Below are 20,269 nucleotides of genomic sequence, written 5' to 3'. Positions count from 1 at the left end.
CGGCAGCAGCTCGGGGTTGATAGCTGCTCCAGCCCTACTTCCGAAGTCACAAAGGTCTCAGAAAGTCAAGGGATTTGTAACCACCTGACCAAATCATAGCCTCATCTCCACTGCTAATAATGGGAGGTATGTATAGGCATGAGGAAGGGATCCCACAGTGAGCAGAGGACCTTAAAAATAGGTCAAGCGTGTCATGATGAATGTTGTATAACTACATTTCCCACAGAAAGTTTCAATTTAAGGATTACACATGAGAAATTTAAAACTGCTTCAGGTGGTTTTCTAGCACCATCTGGTGTTTATTCCATAGAATTTCTAGTGCAAGGACAGTTATTTTGAGCCGCATTTTCCAGCTTTACAGTGGAAACAAGGAATGGTCATTAAAAGGAAACGCAGATTTAAGTACATCTACCATGGTTTTGTCATTGCAGCTATATAATAGCTCAACTAAAGGTACAGCAAAAGCTCTATTTTGCCTGTATTTAAATGCTATGACTTAATTTAAATTAACCCTGAAGTGCTTGCCACAAGATATTGCTGAGCATCACATCCAATCATTTTTTAATAAAAGTTTGTTTTCATTCAGATCAAAATGAAGTTTATTCTTGCAGGTTATCCACCCTTTAGAATGGAAAGAGGAGCTGTGAGACCAGATATCACAGAGCATCTAAAAATACAAGTTCATACTGACACCAAACTTTCAGATTTTTCGTTGTCTATTAAACGTCACAACAACTTGAATGGAAATTCAGCGCATGTCCAAAAACAGTGCGCAGCACTGGAGAGCTGAGAATTTCTGACAGATGTTGACATTCATCATCATATACTAAGCTTTAGAACAAGAATTTTAATGAACAGGAAATACAGGGAAATCCCATCACCCAGCAGTAATAATGTAGTGGTATTTTTGTCTGATGAAAGTCCCCCAGAGATTTCCATTGTTTGTTCAAGCTGGAATTTATTTCTATGCTATATAGGTTCTTATGCCATGCTTGTCACCAAAGTATCTGAGTGCCTAATCTATGTCCTCACAACTGAGTTTCTTCCTTCCGTATCTAAGTAATATTCCGTAATGATTCCGTATCTAAGTAATAGGATTGACCATTGGGAATATCTGTCTATTTCCATGTAGCTGTCCCTGAGACCCGTGGCTTTTCCAGGATTTTTGACAGCCACTGGGAATGCTGGGCCAGCACATAGGCAGACAGTGTTTGTTACTGAGAAGTGGGAAAGGTGAGTGATGAAACTCTCCTGCCCCCTAACAGGACCCACTGCTTGCCTGTTCCTGGCCCCAACCACAGAGAGAGGATGAGCCAGTGATCAGAGTGCTAACATGGGACTTAGGAAAGCCCGGTTAATTCCCTCCTCTGCCACAGATTTTGCCTCAGTTTCCCAACTGAAAAAATGGGGATAACAATGTTTCTTTATCTCCCAGGAGAGATGTTGATAGAGTGAGGCCAGGCTAGCAGCTATGTGAGGTAGAAGGCACCATACACTCTGCTGGGGCAGCTGTCTCTGGAAATTGGAGCTATGAAGTAGGAACTGATTGTTTTGTTTGAAGTGCCCCAGCAGCTCTATAACAAGGTTGCATTTAGTTTTCTACTCGGGTGTCAATGGGAGGTTTTCTGAGGAATGGCAGTTAGGTGCCCAACTACTATTGACTTAATGGCAGCTTTGCATCTAACTGCCAATTATGCCTTTGAAAATGTTCCCCTAAATCCCTTAACTAAGTATGATCGTTCACAGAAATTAATCTCAAGCATGGACAACTGCAAGGAGGAAAACCTAACCTTTAATTTTCTAGTAGAGCTAGTAAGGAACAACAACAAAAAAACCTTTCACTGAAAGGTTTTCATTGAAATTTTTCCCATTTGGGGTCAAAATACACAATTTTGATGACAGTTTACACTGAAATTCAAAACTTAATAAACTTTACCTAGATCTGTTCTCTAGCTACTTTTCACACTGTTCTGAGCCTTCTTTTCAGAATTCTGTAAAATTTAAGGCTGGACTTTTCAAAGCAGACTAAGATGGACAAGTCCCACTGAACATCAGTGATAATTGGGTGAGTAAGTTTCACATGCTTGAAAATCTCAGTCTGAAGTATTTATTTTTCTTGAAGTTTTCATAGAAGTTCTCAGTTTAATGGGTCCTTATGGGAAAAATCCCCAAAGCCACACACTTACACCTCACATGGCTTCTTCTTCTTCTTCTTTTTTTTTTTTTTTAAACACTCATGCCCAGTGTAGTGTTTTTCTTTTAATAAAAAGAATTAACTGGCTTCCTTGCCATTTCATAGCTGTTTTATTTTTCTGGATGAGAATCTATAGATGGAGCAGGCTAGGAAAATAATCCTTCCTCACCTTTGTGATGCCAAATCATAAGATTTTCTTGTTTCTGCCCTAGAGTATAATTACACAAGTTATTCAGTATAAAACTATCTATCCCTTTGTAAAAATCCAGCTATAGTACTTAAAATTAGATTTCCTGTGAATGCCATGAGCTAACAACATGCTGCCTGTGTGAATAATGATTCCTTTTTTGTCAGCCACTAATTTCATCAAATGATCGCACCTTGTGTGATCATGAGACAGAGGCTAAGACTGGAATACCACATGTACAGGAGAGACAAGAGCAGAATAGACTACAGGAACTTTGGGAGAACCTAGAATTATAGAGTGCTGTGGGGATAGAATAAGAGCCAGGTTTGCCTCTACAGAACCGCTTCACAGCTTACTGTGTGCAATTCACTGAATCACAGGGTCTCCAGTGGTTAGCTGCTATGTCTCACACAGCATAACACAGAAACAGGATCATCCAACAAAACCTCCACAACTGGAAACAGGATCATCCAACAAAACCAAAAACTACCCACCCTCTGTCTAGGTCCCACTCCCATAGTCTAGTCATTCTTCTACCAGAAGGCTAATAAACCAGTCAGCCACCACAGACACTCAGCTATAACCAGAGCTCTGTCTGGTCATCTCTGAACTAGGCTATGTCTCCTCCTTTTAATTACCTCCACGCCTGTCAGCTGCAGCAGGATGGGGCCAATTGGATCCACAGGCTCTCATTAACCTTATCCTTGCCAGTGTGGCCTGTCTTCGCTAGTCCTTTCTTAACAGTGTTGTATAGGGCAAGCTTACACAGTAACTGCCACATTAACATTGGCTTTAGTCAGAGCTAGTAAGTTCTCATTTTGTTACTACTAAATTCCTCCGCCAAAGAAAATACAGTAACAACACTTAATGGAGCTGTAACAGCATCAGGCAAAAGCCAGGAATTTCAAAGCTGAAGATAGCAGCACTGGATATCTGGCTATGTCTGTCGCAAATCATCACATCATATAAAAATATGTTTATTTGCATTTAATTCATTTCATAGCTGCGACACCTTTACCAATTTACCATTAGGTACCGTTCAGTGCTTGCCCAGCTGCCTGATTTTTGCATTCAGACTCCTAGTTTTTGATAGTTTGCTTCTGCTCTGGCGTTTGTTGCTATTTAATTCTGTTTTTTCCCGTACGGCTCCTCACCTTCATCTCAGCTAGTAAATTTGTCTCCTTCTGCATCTGTGTAAAGGAGAACCAGCAACAATGGGGCTGCTGGGAAGAGGCAACTGCCAGAACGGTAAAACATCTGGAATTACTTCATTCCATTGGTTCATTTGCCCTCACTACCAGAGGGCTTCCAATATTAACACTTAGCATTTATATTGCACCGTACATAGCCATGGCACTCTAGGGACATTAAGGACAAGGCTTTGATTGTTGTTTACCCTGCCCCATGCGGAGATACATTCCTCACACTATAACCTTCAGATATAAATAGACTGGTGTGTGGCTCTTATGTTTTATATACACCTCTCTCTCTTTCTCTCTCTCTCACACACACACACTGCTTCAAAGCAGACTCTCTCTCTCCTGTTTTAGGTTTTGAGCACTCCAAAGTTTTAGCCTTACTCAGTGCAGGTCTGGGGTGTTCCTGACACTGTCAGTGTCCCACCCTCAGTAGCAATGTCGGACTGTGTGCCCGGGGGACGAGGGGGATGGTTTGCTAGGAGGAGAGGGGTCAGCTCTTCCCCCCAAGGGCCCCTGCCTGTTCTGAAAGCATTGCTCGCCACACCATAAGGACGATTCGTCCCCCTCTGTCTGTGCCCACACAGTCACCAGAGGCGGGGCTAGCGGGAGGGGAAGGCGGGCGGTGCGTGCAAGGGAAAGGAAGGATAGGCCTGCTCAGAAATCCATCCACCCCCGCAGCTAGCGAGACAGCCGCGGCAGGGCGAGGGAGACCCGGAAGAGAAGCTGGAGAGTGGAGCGAGGCAGGCACATCACATCACATCACTCACACCATGTTACAGTTTCTGGTAAGTGCCTGCAAAGCCCCGCCCGCTCCCGGGCCGCGCGGCTCTCCCCGGGCCGAGCTCCCGTCCTGCTGCTGGCCCGCGGGCAGCCCCTGTAGCGTGCGCACGGTGGGGCGGCCTGGAGGAGCAGCGCCCCGGCTCCCTCCCCGCCAGCAGGAGGAAGGCGCAGCCTCTCTGACCCTGGAGCGAGAACCAGCAGCTGCTCCGTCACCCCGCCTCCCCCTTCCCAGCTGTCTTGCCTTGGTCCAGGGATCTACACTCTGTGGCCGGCTTCACACCCCGCAGCTGGGGGCTCGCTACATGTTGGCAGCGGCGGTGCTGGTGGCAGAGGCTGCAGAGTTCCCCGCGGACGTGATGATGCTGTCTTAGGGCGGCCTAGGCCCCGGGGAGTGAGGGCCCTTTTTAAGGGGTAGGCCGGGTTTGAGGAACTTTGGACCCTAAGGGCTGGTCTACCCTGCAAAGGGACATTGGCCTAGCTGCATCTCTCGGGGGTGCGAAAAATCCACTCTCTCTGAGTTACGCAGGTAAACCGACTTAACCCTGGTGTAGACAGCGCGACACCCAATTCCGCCAGTTTTTCCCTCGGCCTCGCTACCTACCACTGCTCGGGCAAGTGGATTATCTACAGCGGGTGGGAGAACGCCTCCCATGGCCCTAGTGTCTACACTGCAGCAGTGCAATTGTGCTGCTCTGGCGTTTTACGTGGAGACCCAGCGTAAAGTCTCATTGAAAATCGATGAAACTAAGGCCTGGGCTACACTAGGGAATGAGGTTAGTATAACTGTGTCACTCCGGTGTGAGTTGGTGGCTCCTCCCCTTATGCTGAGCGGGGGAGGGGAGGCTTTATCAGGGCCCAGTGCCTCAATAAATCAGGGGTATGAAAAATCCACACCCCAAGCAACACAGTTAAACTGACCTAACACTGGTATACACAGCACTAGGTTCACGGGAATTCTCCCATCGACCTAGCTACTGCCTCTCTGGGGCTACGGCTACACTGACAGCGGCAAAATCGCAGCCGCCAGATCAATTTCTCTGGATCGACTGAGTGGTCAGTCACTTTATTAAAAATGGACAAATTTAGACAGTACAAAACTACTCAAGTGATATTCAGCAGCTATGATTTAACATTTAGAATATTGTGTCCAGTTTTGGGCCCCCCACTACAAAAAGGATGTGGACAAGTTGGAGAGAGTGCAGCGGAGGGCAACCAAAATTATTAGGGGGCTGGAGCATAGGACTTATGAGGAGAGGCTGAGGGAACTGGGCTTGTTTAGTCTGCAAAAGAGAAGAGTGAGGGGGATTTGATAGCGGCCTTTAACTACCTGAAAGGGGGTTCCAGGGAGGATGGGGCTAGGCTGTTCTCGGTGGTGGCAGATGACCGAACAAGGAGCAATGGTCTCAAGTTGCAGGGCGGGAGGTCTAAGTTGGACATTAGGAAAAAGTTTTTTACTAGGAGGGTGGTGAAGCACTGGAATGGGTTACCTAGGGAGGTGGTGGAATCTCCATCCTTAGAGGTTTTTAAGGTGAGGCTTGACAAAGCCCTGGCTGGGATGATATAGCTGAGGTTAGTCCTGCTTTGAGCAGGGGGTTGGACTAGATGACCTCCTGAGGTCCCTTCCAACTCTAATATTCTATGATTCTATGATTCTAGCCACCTCAAATAAAAAAGTTGCCTACACCCCCATAATACATGGAATACACTGTGGCCTTACTAACTTCAGTTACATTCTCTTTGGTTCATGATCTATATGCCCACAATATACATCTTCCTTTATTCTTAGCCACTTCTTTCTTCAAATCACTCCAAATGTACTCCATTGGATACAGTCAGGTGACTGTACAGGTCAAAGCACCCAATGCCTGCACACTTTCTCTAAGAAAATGTATGCATGGCTGATGTGTATTTTAATTCATTGTCCTTTTGAAAAAAAAAAGTACTTTTGCTCCCTATAGGGAGATTCAATTCTAATATCTCTTCATACACTGCACTCTCTATTATGTTATTAATAGAACACAGGTTACCAACACTTTTATAAGACACAGCCTATACAACTGGAATAATATTCTTTTTGGACTGCTGCTGCTTTTGAATAGTGCTAAGGCAGCTTAAAAAGAGTAAGATATGGGGCTGACACTTCCACTGCATTATTGGTTATGCTACAGTAAAACAAATCCAACCTTTGTATCAGAGTGATTCATATTAATTTGTGTTTGATCACACAGTTCTGTTCCAAAAATATGAAGCTGCCTTAATGCTGTTTTAAGCATGTTTTAATCATATTGCCCCTCCAGTATGGTGTGGGTATTATGTTCTTTTTTCCCCCGTTCAAATTTTCACCTTATTTAGTCTCCTACTTCTTTGCTTTGACAATGCACAGCCTGTTCTGTTGTAGTGACCATAGTTCATTTAGGATGGTATTTGAAGCTTCTGGCTTATTTTTTCCCTGAGACCAGCCTTGCTCTGACCTTCTGCAAATGTTCCTAAGGTCAGAATTAAACTCTTTGCCCATAGTCTTATGATACTCTTTTTCCTCATTCCCAGTCCTAAAGTATGTGTTAATTACTACAGCTGTTTGCCTCATTGAGTAGCTGAAAATTCTTTAAACTTTTAGGCCATTTCTACATTGACAAGTTTACTTAAGAGTAATTGTGTAGCCCTGCTATACTGACAGGAGAGAGTTCTGTCAACATAATAAAACCAGCACTAGGAGCGGTGGTAGCTATGTTGGTGGGAGAGCATCTCCCACTGACAGAGCGCTGTACACACCAGCACTTACGCCTGCAAAACTTTTGTCGCTCGGGGGGTTGTGTTTTTCACACCTCTGAGTGACAAGAGCTTTGCTGGCATAAGTGCTAGTGTAGACATGACCTTAATCTTTTTTTCTGTGTCTGCAAACTCTGGCATGTGTCTATAGTTAGTCGCCAAACTATATGATTTATTTACAATTCTAATTAAATCCTTAATTGATGCTAATGCCTTTAATATCTGGCACTTATTAAAAGTAAACAACACAGAGAACAACAGGGTACATGCCAGTAACAAAGCACAGCAGCAGTTCCTCATTAAATCATTGAGGATACTCTGTGGATTTTTCTCTATGTTCAGACTTGATGCCAATAAGTCCCAATAATACATTGCATATGATTTTTATTAGAAAATCAGGACTATGGGGGTCTTCTTAATTTTTTTTTATTTAAATCAAAACAAATTAAGTTAGCTAGCTAGCTCAAATTCTGGTCTCTGTTGATAATGCTGGCAGAGAACTTCTTCTGAATCATTTTGGCTCTTGGTTGTTTATTAAAAAAATAAACTTCCATATCCTATCTCTACTCCAACAGATTTAAAAAATTGTAAATGCATTTGCATTTCTTCAGAATGGACCCATTCATATCTCTGTTTGCTGGTAATAGGCCTCATGCACTCAGCAGATTTTGGAGTCAATGTTTCTGAACTCAGCTAGTGCTTGAAGCCCTTGTGTTGCAAATGCCTGGTAAAAATCGGTCTTTTAATTAAGACATTCTGATTAGTGTCTGAAAGCTATTGAAGGGAAGAGAGAGAGAGGGCATATTCATTCTGGGTTCCCTCCTCTCCTTTGTGGATGGAAGGAGGGTGTCTGTCCCTCCTCCCTAGCTAGAGCTGCAGCAGGGAGATACAAGGATAATCTTACAAACTTTGTATTTTTGTCTTTCAGAGTTAAATAATTGCTTGTTTTACATTTAATGTGCATCTTAGAATGTTGGGGGGCTATTGGAAGTCCCTTGAACTCCCATTAGTCCTCCCTGTCCTTAATTGGCATGCACATTTTAATTGGCAACATTTTTAGTTGTCAAAAGGGATGAAGATTAAAACCATGAGGCTCCCCCACTTCATGAAGTGGTATCTTATAAACCAAGTATAACTGATGAAATACCACATTAAAGACTGTACTGATCTTGCAAAGAGTATGTTGAGCTGTGACTTTGACTAATGGGATATGATTTGTTTATGTTCTTGGGTTTGGCATGGGTTTTAAGATACTTGCAGTACAAAATAAGGCTCATTGCAATGGTAAAGTATTGGTCCCATCTTTGGCATGTATTTTAAGCTAAGAGCAGGAGACCGAAGGTGTATTTGTACTCTCTAGGAGAAGAAATCAAGAGAACTTTCTTAGTAAAACTATTTTGTAAGAGAGAGACTGAAAGTTTCCCCCCAATGACTAACAACATAAGCTAATCTTTGCAGAGTTTAATAAATTCTCAGCTGAAAGTCTGCTTCCCTTTTGGGTGAATCCATGGACATTGCCAAGATATAGGAAAGCCCCCTCTGCTGGATTGACTTTCAGCATTGAAAGGAATCTTAAATCCTGCTTATCTCAGTGCAGCATACATTCATATTCCATGCAAAAAACTTCATTAATTTACAGTTAAGGTTGCTAGAATAAAATATAGCTCTTATACCAAACAAACACTACATTAAAAAAGCCCTAAGCTCTAAAAATGGAGAAAACCAGTAATTTAAATAAATGTTCTGTTCTCCTTACAGTTCATGCATTTAGTTAATGATGGTATCAGCATGTGAAAATGTGCAACCACTTCTTATTTTCCAATCAGTTGTATTAGTGGTCATAGCTTCCTGACAAGACTGTTTTTTACCAGTGACTGGTGCTGTATTTATGCTGCTGGAAGAATGAGTTATATTCTGCTCTGCTTTGTTCAGTGAATACAATTTCTAGCTAGGTTTTGATTGCAAAATCATTACTATTGATATTAAAAAAAAAAAAAAAAAAAAAAGTACAAATTTTCAGAGATTAGGTTAAACTTGCAGTATTGATAGTCAGAAAAATCTTATTTGTACATCAAGCAAGCTTAACATGAATTTGAATAAGGGCCAGAGTTTTAATTGGAGCTCCTGGGTGCTTAGCACTTTGGAAAATCTGGCTGTATGTTTTATTTTTTTCCTCTCAGCTGTGATTGAGACCTGAGTTTCTCCTCAGCCAGCAACAGGGATATGGAAGTGACAGGAGCTATGCACTCTATTTCCCTCTTACTCTTCAACCTCATGGACTGCTGTGGCCTGTTTCTTTAGCACCCAGCAACTACTGTCCCAAGCATGAGACCTAAACTTACATTTTGTGCAAAGTAGCATAACTAGGATGCTGGAGGCAAGCCCAGAAATCTACTGATGCACTTTTTCCTTACAATCTCCTTAGCCCATACATTGTGTAGCCTCTTTCATTTGTGTGTCCCCTGTGATTTCTTCCCCACTGCCCCCCGCACCTATTCTTAATATTTGTATTGTGGTAGCTCCTGTGAGCCTCAGTCATGGATCAGGAACCCCCTTGTGCTAAGAGCTATACAAATATTGAACAAAGAGACTTTCTGTGTGCCATTATATTCCCCAGATTTTAATGGACTTACTCTTATTTATACTGTAATGGGTATTGCAAGGAACTTTACAGAATGAGGAAGACCAGGCTCTGCATCCAAGATTTCTTGGAATTGTAAGAGAACTGTGATAAAGATAAGTTTCATATTCTGGTGCTGGTGGTGGTCTTGTGGAAGGAGAGTGGGGGTATAAATGGGTACATTGTTAAAGAAAGAGAGAGCCTTGGGGAGAGAAGTATAAAACAACTTATGAGTAGAGCTTGGTGAAGTTTTTTGCATGAAAAAAGCTTTACTAGGGCTGTCGAGATTAAAAAAATGAATCATGATTAAATTGTGCAATTAAAATAATTAATCGCAATTAACAATAGAATATAATTTATTTAAATATTTTTGGATGTTCTACACTTTCAAAAATATTGATTTCAATTACAATACAACACAAAGTATATAATGTTCACTTTATATCTTTGATTATAAATATTTGCAGTTAAAAAAGAAAACAGTAAAAAAAAGAAACAGGGACTCAGAATACTGTAGCAGAGGAGAGGCTAGTGCAAGGAGACTGAGCTCGCCAGGACCCTGTTCGCTAGGGGGTACTCCCGGAGCAAGGGGCCTGCCGGGGACAATGGAGCAGTGGTGTTGGGGGGGGGGGGAGGGAATGTCAGGATCCCTACCTCTCCACCAGGGCCTGAATGAGAGCCACTTCTTCCTCTGTCCTCTTCTCTTCACGCCCTCCAGTGGTGGCTTGTGTTACTGTGCCTGACCAAACACTGTCCGGTCCCTCCATAGCTGATACCTCCCTCGCTGCCCAGAGGTCTGCGATTAATGTGGTAATTGTGTTTTCAGTTAATTGCAGATGTTAACAGCAATTAATTGACAGCCCTGCTTTTTACTGAAATACTTTAAATTTTGTGGGTTTTGTACAATTTTGTTTAACCAATGTTTTTACAAAAATCTTTTCGAAGTAGTGAGGTTTTTTTCACCAAAACTGCTTGCGTTTTCTTAATGAAAATGATTTGGGAAAAAATCTCCATTTTGAAGCCTGTGAAATGAAAACAGTTTCATAAGTTTTCCTGACTTCCACCTCTTATCCCCCATTTTTCAACCTTCTCCGATGAGCGTTCATAAATTCTGTGCTGGCAAGGGGGAAATGTTAAACTTCTTGTCATTCATCCTTTTTTTTTTCCCTCCCCTTCTTAAGCTTGGTTTTGCTTTCGGCAATGTGGTGGGGATGTATCTGGCTCAGAATTATGAGGTAAGTTGTTGTTATTAAAGTATTATTTTGCATTAGTGGCCTATTTGCTATACTGGCCAGGGTGGAAAATATTTTCAGTGCCCCTTCCGCAAGCAGCTGAGCCCAAACTGACAAACAAACAAGCTGGCCAATCAGCGGAGGGGTGGGGAAAAATGTTGGCCAATTAGCAGAGCATTAGTGACCAGCCAATCAGAATGGAGCAAAATAAAAATCCACATTGCACAATGGTATGGCACCCCCTGCAAGTGGGCAACCAGCTTGCCCACACCTAGAACAGACCCTGATTATTTGTTTTACAGTAATGCTTAGTGGTCCCAACAGAGATCAGGGCCCCCGTTGTGCAGATATTGTACAAACACATAGTAAGATACAGTCTCTGTCCTGATGAGGAGCTTAGTCTAAACAGACAAAGGAGAGAAAACGGGCACAGAAAAGTGAAAAGACTTGCTCAAGATCGCACCGCTGGTCAGTGGCAGAGCCGGGATTAGAACCAGCTTCCCTAACTCCCAGTTTAGAGACCGTCCCGTAGGCCACACTAGCTGCCTCACAGCTCTATTTGTTTATGTATGAAAGTTTTATAGTGACTTGTATTTCTCTCTCATCCTTCATAGAATAGTGGAATTGTCAGGGATGTTTGGGAGGACTCAAGCTGTTGAGTTCTGCTTGGAAATCTATCTCGACCTGAACTCTCCCTTTCCTCCTTGGATTGAGATTTTCTGAGCATGCTTTAAGGGGTGATTTTGTTTTACAAGAATTTGGAGCAGAAGCTTTGGGGCTGAGCCTCCAGACCTCAGTAGCATGAGTGGAACTACTCAAACGCTTGCAGGTTTGAGGATTTAGTAGATCTAAAATTGAAAAACTACTATCCACTTACAAATTATGTATTTAAAAAGTTCCTTTCCTGGGCTACCAATGCTGCCTTAAAATTGAAAGAATCTAAGGGTAAAATCCACAAAGGTATTTAAATTCCTAGGCACCTACATCCGGGGTTTAAGTCCCAGTTTTGGCTCCACTACGAAGCACAAAACTCCCTCTGAGATTTTAACAGAGGTCTCGCATCTCTCAAGAGAGTGCTTTAACCACTGGGCTAGGGATATTCTCATGTGGACTGTGTAATGGTTTGTATTAGCTCAAGGTCGACGCCCACATCTGCAGCATGCACACAGTCACTCTTTCTCCACAGTTCACCTGTAGTCCTTCTTGTAGCTGCCAGGAACCTCCGCATTCTCTTTACAGCTTGGCCCTCTGTATTCCCCCTTCTGGAGTAGGTTTGGCTGCTCAGTAGTTCTGCCACTTCCACAGTGGCAGCTGTAGTAACTTGTCCTGCCGTTTCCCCTGCTGAGGGGAGGGACCAGGCCCACCCAGCCCAGGGATCCTGTGGATGGCAGCTTCTTGCTATGCCTCAAATTCCTCTCCTTGGGCCACTTCCCATGGCCCTATCACCTTATTCACCCATCCTCCAGGCCTGCAACTACCCACTCTCAACAGCCAGCCAGGACCTCCTCTTACCCTCCCAGTCCCTGCCAGCAGCAGCGCTGTCCACAATGATGCATGTCACGTAGCCTACCAAAAACACAGCCTTCCCTCCATGAGTTCCAGGCAGTGACTATCCTGCTCTGCCCTGCAGCTCCTTTTATATGGGCCTGCTAGGCCCTAACTGGCTGTTCCTCACAGCCCCTCTCCTATTGGCTGCTTCCCACACGGCCTCCCTAGGGCTCTTTTAACCCCTTCATTGCCAGTGTGGGGCAAATGCCCCATCACAGGCTCCCTCAATCTCTCCTGTTGAAACTCTTCCACTCTGGCTAATTAATAATAATAAAAAATGAGTGTTGAAGTATTTGTCCACCATTTCCACCAAAACCACTGCCGCCTTCTCTGGCTATTTTGTGTAGAGTGAGGCAGGCACCTAATCATTCCCTCAAGAAAACAGGTTAGGCATCTAAGTCAGCTGATTCCAAGCTTTGGGTTTCCATTTGGCAGTTGCCAAATAGAGATTGCCTCCCTGCAGCCTGGGCTTAGGTGCTTATCTCTGAGAAGGACTGGTCTTGGCACATACCCCTCTCATCTGCATCTCCCATTGGCTAGCTGAGGTGGCTGCCTGCCTAGTGTGCTGGTTTTTTGTGGATCACAATCTAAGGGTATGTCTACACTAGGAAATTTACAGCAGCACAGCTGCAGTGTCACTGAGTTGTAGACACTTGCCACAGCGATAGAAGAACCCCTTCCATCGCTGAGGTAAATCCACCTTTCCAAGAGATGGTAGCTAGGTTGACAGAAAAATTCTTCCATCAAATGTGGCTTAGGTCAGCTTACCTATGTTAATTTAGGAACAGCTTAACTATTCCTAAACTCTCAGGCATGTGAATTTCTCACACCCTGAGCAATTGTAGCTAGGTCAACCTAACATTGTAGCGTAGACCAAAGGCACCTATCTCTTCCCATTCATTGTATAGGGAGCCTGGGTGCCTAACTCAACTTTGTGGATTGTAGAGTTTCTGTTGCTTTCTAGGCAGCTTGATGCTCAGCATTGCAACACCTAAATCCCTTTGTGGACCCCACCCTAAATTCCTTTTCATCATTTATGCCTTGTATACTTTTACTTTTCACTCATCTTGGACAATGAAAATAATCCAGGCAGTTTAATTTTCCTTGTGCATTAGCAGAATCCTGCAGTCTCTGGGTTGCAAACACCAAGGAAAAGGTATACCTTTTAAGAATAAATTGTTTCCATTATTTGTTTTTAAAAATCAGGGAAATTTCATTAAGCTAGGTTTTTATTAAAATTATTGTATATCTATATCTATAGTTTAGACCTAAATTCACCTGAGTGTATGTTGCATATGTAATTAATGATATAATCCTTTTCCTGCAACACAACTGAAGTGTCACCACAGGAGGGCAACTTTTGCCTTTAATTCAGAGGAAGTTCTCTCCTGGTGATGTAAAACTAATTTTGCTAGCATGAACCTAGTATTTGATTGTTACAGTATCTAAGATGACTTTCTACATGGTTAATCATAAAAGCCCCACTTATACAAACAGGACCATGAAATTAAAATTTAGGTTTTTTTTGTCTCTGCAAGCGTGTTTTTGACATGCATGTAAAATTTCTTTAGACAGGGAGCACTTTTAGGAAAAGGCCCAAGGGTAAATTAAACAGTTTTTAAGAAGTACTATCACCGTTGCAGATGCTGCTAGGGAGTGTAAGGGTAGTTTAATGTGTAACTATTCATAAAGAAATCCAAAAGCTTCTTTATTCTGCTTTTTCACCTGTTGGCCCCACTCCTACAAATGCTTATGCATATGCTTATCTTTAAGCATATGAATAGCCCTATTGACTTCATTGAGACTACTTACTTGCTTAAACTGAAGTACATGTATAAATATTTGCAGTTTTAGGGTTTTAATTTCAGTTTCACAAATATTGGTCCAATTTTGCACAAAAAAACCCCCCAACCTAACATTTCCCATATGGATAATCTAACCACTCAAAAGTCTTGAGTCAAGCCCCCCCAAATCATGAAATTTGGCTTAAAAATCATGATTAAAAATACACATTTGGGGTATGTTTTATTTGCCTTTTGGTGTTTGATGGCTTACATCCCTATTGGGTCTCATCTTCAAGCTGTTCTCCACAACCATGAGGGCTAGAATCTTACTCTCCGCTTTTGTTTTCAAAAATTCTCATGTAATCAGTTAACTTGAGGAGCTGTGGATTTGAGGGAGGAAAATAATACACCAAATTTTGCAGGATTGCCAGTAAAATAAAGAATTGGCAGCATGGCATTTCTCGTCCAGTCAAAATTTTTGATTGGTTCATTTTCAGCCTAAAATTTTTTAAGAGGAGACTGCAGGAGTTTTGCAACTCAACTTGATCTTGAGAACAAAAACTTGATTTTTTGCTTTAAGGTTTGAAATTTTAAAAGGTTGAAGATTTCAGTGCAAAAATTGGCATACCAGACATTTTGGGGGCCACAAAATAGAGCAGAACAAATACTTTGACATCTTGCAAAAAGTATTTTCCTCTTTTTTCATAGCCCTCTTTATAGGCTTTAACTAAGACTAGAAAGAATAGATGAACATATTGATTCTGACTTCCTACATTACACAGGCTACGGAAATTCTCATTACACTTTGTGTTGGCATTTTTAGAAGATTGTGTTAATGTTATTTAGTTGACATTCTCTGCAGCCTGTTCCTTTGCAGTTCATTTCCTTCCAGTGAGGTAGGCAGGCTGATCCTTTTTATGTTCTTTCTTCTCTTCCATTCTCAGCAACAATGAAGATTACCCCAAATTAGGTCTAGCTATCCTTCCATCCAGCTCTTTTTGGATGGAAGGAGGCTCTGCTTGGGGCACGAGCACCACCATTGAGCTGACTAGAGAGGGTTGCTCAAAATGTCTGCAAACCACTTTTTCCTTGTCCCACCTCATAGGACTCAGCATGCGTCTTCTGTTCACAGTAGTCCTGTGGAGTGGGTCTGAGGCGGAAGCTCTTTATATAAAGTTTAACACTTAACAACAAAGTGTTCTTTCCCCTGGTCCCTTATTAGTCAACTAAACAGCTGACTATGTCTAACTTTTTTTTAAAAAGATTCCCAACATTGCAAAGAAACTTGAAGATATTAAAAAAGATGTGGAAGCTAAGAAGAAACCTCCTAACGACAAATCTTAAGACACTGATATTACCTGGATCATCTCTATACAAACCTCAAGGATGTAATTCCCCTTCAAGCTACACGTTCCAAGTAGAAATGTGGCTGTGGGGGATTTTCTCCACTTCTGGTCTCCCAGAACCTGGCTGTCCTTGAGCTGAAGCGCAATCATGAATGTGCTGTGAGACCAACCATCAAGAGTTTCATGAAACCTGATTCTGAGCTGATGTGACTGGACAAGATAATTTTGGATTTCTTGCTGTTTCCTTATATTTTAGAATAAATTTTTACATGGCTCAGATGGAGATCACTGCAAACTATACAATTATCCCTACTTGATGCTTTATAATATTCATTCTTAAAATGCCTCATAAAAGGAATTAAAACAAATGTATCCGGAAGTCACTTCCAAAGACTCTTCGTCCTTTATTCTGAGCTGTATTACTTCACTGTCCTTTTTTTAATCTAAATCCTCCTTCAGTTGGGGACTGAATCATGGATAATTCCAGTTCCTGGAGATGAAGTGAGAGCTTTGTGTCTAATGAATTTACATGTAATGTTGTCTGTTTGCCCTGTTGTATCTTACCTTGTTTTTGGCCCCTTTTTTTCTTTGCACTTGTACAAAGTGAGTGAAAACATGATTGAATCAAAAGGATGCAAAAGTTTACCAGCTTCAACCTACATTTTACCTTCATTTTTTTTTCTTCTCTCTGTTTCACTACCTCCCCACCATTCCCTACCTTTTCCCCTCCCCTTGATCAGCATTGGACACTTAGGCTGGGGGCTGATGAGTGTATCAGCAATTGACACAGTGAATTTGAGTCACCTTCTAAAAGTGGTTAAGGCTACAGCCTTTTTGTGCCCTCTCTACTGCCTCTAACAGCCCTCTTCCCCTGAGTTGAGTGTAGTGTTTGATATTCCTTACCAGTCCCTCAATCCCCTGCATTGCCAACAGGCCTTTTCTTTTGCAATTGCACAGTCTCTCATAATTTGAGCCTGTTTACAGGTTCATCTTACCACCTGACTGACCATTCCCTGGTGCTTCTTAGCCTAGGGTATTCTCCTTTACCTCACTCAGCTACACTATATTATATGGAAATGCAAGCCATTTTGTATGAGGCATTGACCCATGATGTTACAAGTACTATCCTCTTCTGACTGAACTCTAAATAAGACATGCGAGCAAAAAATTATAAACTTACATTATATAATCATTGGTTATTAGTTAAACCAACTTAATTTGCACTGTTACGTGCAGCAGCCTATGGGTGATTTGGCTTTTTACTGTTCTCCATTAAAAAAGCACCCACTCTTTTAGAAGTAGATGTATAAATAAACATAGCCATGAGTTACCCTGATCAAGTCCAGTAACCCTGCAGCAACAACAAGAATGAATTAACTTTGCAACACCTGTATAAGGTGAGGTGGTGGAATTATCCCCATTTTACAGAAGGGGAACTGAGGCACAGAGACTAAAGCTAAAATTGTCAGAGGTGTCCCCTAAATTTGGACACCCACCTTGATACACATAAGGCCTTATTTTTAGAGTAGCTAACATTTCACAGCATGGTATATGTTCAGAACACAGCTCTGTTTGACTGTAGCTGCAGTTGGAGCGCTCAGTAGTTCTGCAAATTAAGCACAGGTGTTTCATGTTGGGAACCCAGTCTATGAAGAACATACAATCAGTGACCCACTGGTGAAAAGTTTGGTTTAAGTGGCTTGCTCAGCATTACACAGGAACTACATGGCACAGGCAAGGATAGAATCCAATTTTCTAGGACAATATTCCCCAAAGACAAACCTTTCTTTTCCTGCAGTTTCTTGCCTCCATCACTACGTACCTTCCAACCATTGCAACCAATGAGATAGGAATCCTATGAACAACAGCCTACTTCACTACCCAACCCTTATTTCTTAGCACCTGTATATCCGCCCACGGCTAGTCACCTCAACAGCTCCTGTTCTCAGCTTTCTTCCTCCATCTTCCATCTTCTGCAACTGCCTTTGCTCCACCTTACCCATTTCTCCCTTCTACATTCAACTCAGGGTGCCTTTCTCCTGCTCCTGACTGAGAACAGGAGGAACAATTGCTGGGAAATTACTGCTCAACCCTTGCTTTCAGGGGCTGGAGCATGCTCAGGGCAGTCAGACACTTAAGTGCATTAAGCTGCCAAACTAGCTAATGTCTATTGATCTAACCCTGATTTTATAAAGGCTTATAATTAGCCAAATCTGTGCACATTTCCACAGGCATGGCAACAGGCACATCCCTGAACCAAAGGCCACCTCCCTGTCCAATTTCCAGTCCATGCTTCAAAAAATAGAGTCTATACAGTTTCTCAGCCAAATCATTGTAAGATTTTTTTTTCTTTAAACATGGGCAAAACAATATATTTCCTTTTAAACCTCATTCTTGGAAATGGCCAGGCCATGTTAGCTGAAATTTTCCAGAAAAGTTTACTCTGAATCAAACACCTGGTATGGAAAATTTCAGATGGAGTTTTGCAGGTTTATAAACAACTGAAAAGATGGTCTTATAATGGAACTTTAGTAATAGATGGTACACTCCCCACCTCTAATAAACAAGCTAACAAAATAGCTATTAGATGCTCCTGCTAACCATTTATCATGATAACACTATTTGTTGATGATTGCCCATAGGCATCATTGTAGAAGTGGTCTTGAGAAGGAGAAACAGCATCATTGAAGATGGGAATTCTCTAGAAAACAACAGTTCTGCTTAACCTCTACTGAACTGCCAGTAGGGGGAGCACAGACCATTCTTTGAGAAAGGCACGTTGCCTGCAGTAGATTTTGGATCAGCCAATCTTGGAATATAGCACTAGACCCATGTCACCTAATTTTTTTAACCCCTCTTTTGCAAATATGATGGATTTGGTAATTAAACAATAGAATCTGAGGAAAATTATTTCTCCTTCCTCGAGAACTTTAAAGTACAATATGTCAAACTATGGGCCCCAAACTACTCGCATTTTTTTCAGTTACCACCTAGATTATTTCAGTACCATGTGAATTTAGTTTATGCTGTTCCTGCACACCACACAGAAATGAGGAAGGAAAAGAGTGCTTAAGGTTTCTCTATATTTATTGACCATACAAAGTGCTTTGGCATTAAAGGTGCAATTTATATCTCAAATGTTCCTCTGACAATTCACAGCAGATGTCAGGAAACTTTCTATCAGCCTACAGCTTTTCAGAAAAAGAGAACCAGGCCCTTCCATGGTGCTATGTAAATAGTATTAAAATCAATAGTAAGGTTTTACATTTCTGAGTGCTCCACAAGGTTTGCAACACATTGCTTTTTAGCCAAAAATTATTTTCCTTCCACCTAAAAAAACTGGTGAGCTAGGTTACATAATTCTTGACCATTTTGCATGCCCTATACAATAAATTGCATTAAACTTAGTAGTCAACCTTGGGTTACACCACATTATACTGAAGTATAACCCACACTTACCCATCCAACTGGCAGAAATGCTACCTGGTGTAAAGAGTGCATGATGCACAGTGCCTGAAGTGCCAGCTACAGTGGGGCTCAGAGCTGTTTTGGCCACAGTGGGGTTATAGCAGGTCACACAGAGCTTAGGCTGATTTAATGCATCTTTGAGACATCTGGCAGCCACTTTGTGCTCAGGAACCCCGGCAGTGAGCACATGAAAGATACCTAGGTAGATAGCTGACTCACCAGCCAGAATCTAAAACCTCCCTGCCCTTGCAAAGGTGCCTAGGATGAGCTGGGGTGCAACTATTGGTGCCAGTTTCTAGGGCTGACTCCTTCATGGGGGCACGATAATGGAAGTGAACAGCGCACACCCTGTTTCAAAGTTTGGGGCAGGAGGGATTTAAGAAGGGAAGGGAGGTGTAGAACACTAACACAGAAAAGCTGTATTACATATGTTTAAATAACACAAATAGAGGTCTTGGCCAAAAACACTAAATCACAGAATGGTGCAAACCAAAAAGCTATCAATTTAGCTCAAGTTTAGCATGTCCTCGGACCCATTTCTAACCCAACTACATGCTACTAGAGTCACCTTGCTGATTGTCTGTTGGCCTTTACAGCTTTCTCAGTTATCCCAGAACACCTTGTCATGGAAAACTACTGACACATCCTGCCCCACCCTGTCGCTTCATTCAGGTCAGGTAGTGCCAAACTGAGACTCCTGTAGCACCCACATTTATACAAATGAAAGAAAAACTCAACAGTCTGGTTGTTTCCATATCTTGCTGCTTAGCTGCCTTCAATCCCTCGCCCCTTTCAAGTATCTTCATTAATCCTTTCCCCAATCCCACCAGCCCTTAGTGATGGAGATCTTCCTTCTGGTTAAGGAGGACTGAACATGACTTTCTGTGGACCATCCTAGCACAGCTTTGAGCACTGATGGGAGGCAATTCCTGCTGGCCTGATAGCATAGGACCTTTTCTCTGTGTGTTAAATGACATCCTGTGAAATCTTGGCCCAAGTGAAGTCAATGGTAAAACTCTCATTGATTTCTATGGGGAGCAGATTTCACCCATTGTACTTATACTGCCACTTTCCCCCCGCACAGTCTTGTCAGTCATATCTCCCAACAGGTTCATGTTGACCCCACCACATATGCTTTTTTA

General features: G+C 42.2%; 1 protein-coding gene across 1 annotated transcript; it reads left to right on the top strand.

Annotated features, from left to right (window-relative positions):
• Window positions 1-4,220: 4,220 nt before the first annotated feature.
• STMP1 (short transmembrane mitochondrial protein 1) lies at window positions 4,221-16,767 on the top strand. The gene is made up of 3 exons (XM_067536155.1): window positions 4,221-4,365; window positions 10,931-10,984; window positions 15,577-16,767. The coding sequence occupies exons 1-3, from the start codon at window positions 4,351-4,353 to the stop codon at window positions 15,655-15,657; spliced, it is 150 nt and encodes a 49-aa protein (XP_067392256.1). The 5' UTR covers window positions 4,221-4,350; the 3' UTR covers window positions 15,658-16,767.
• The last annotated feature ends 3,502 nt before the right edge of the window (window positions 16,768-20,269 follow it).

This window comes from Emydura macquarii, unplaced genomic scaffold (assembly GCF_026122565.2).
Source record: "Emydura macquarii macquarii isolate MOO-44397 ecotype Brisbane River unplaced genomic scaffold, CSIRO-AGI_Emac_v2 contig_3530, whole genome shotgun sequence".
NCBI lineage: Eukaryota > Metazoa > Chordata > Testudines > Chelidae > Emydura > Emydura macquarii.
The sequence above is the reverse complement of the archived record's forward strand: the minus strand, read 5'-3'. Positions and strand labels throughout refer to the sequence as shown.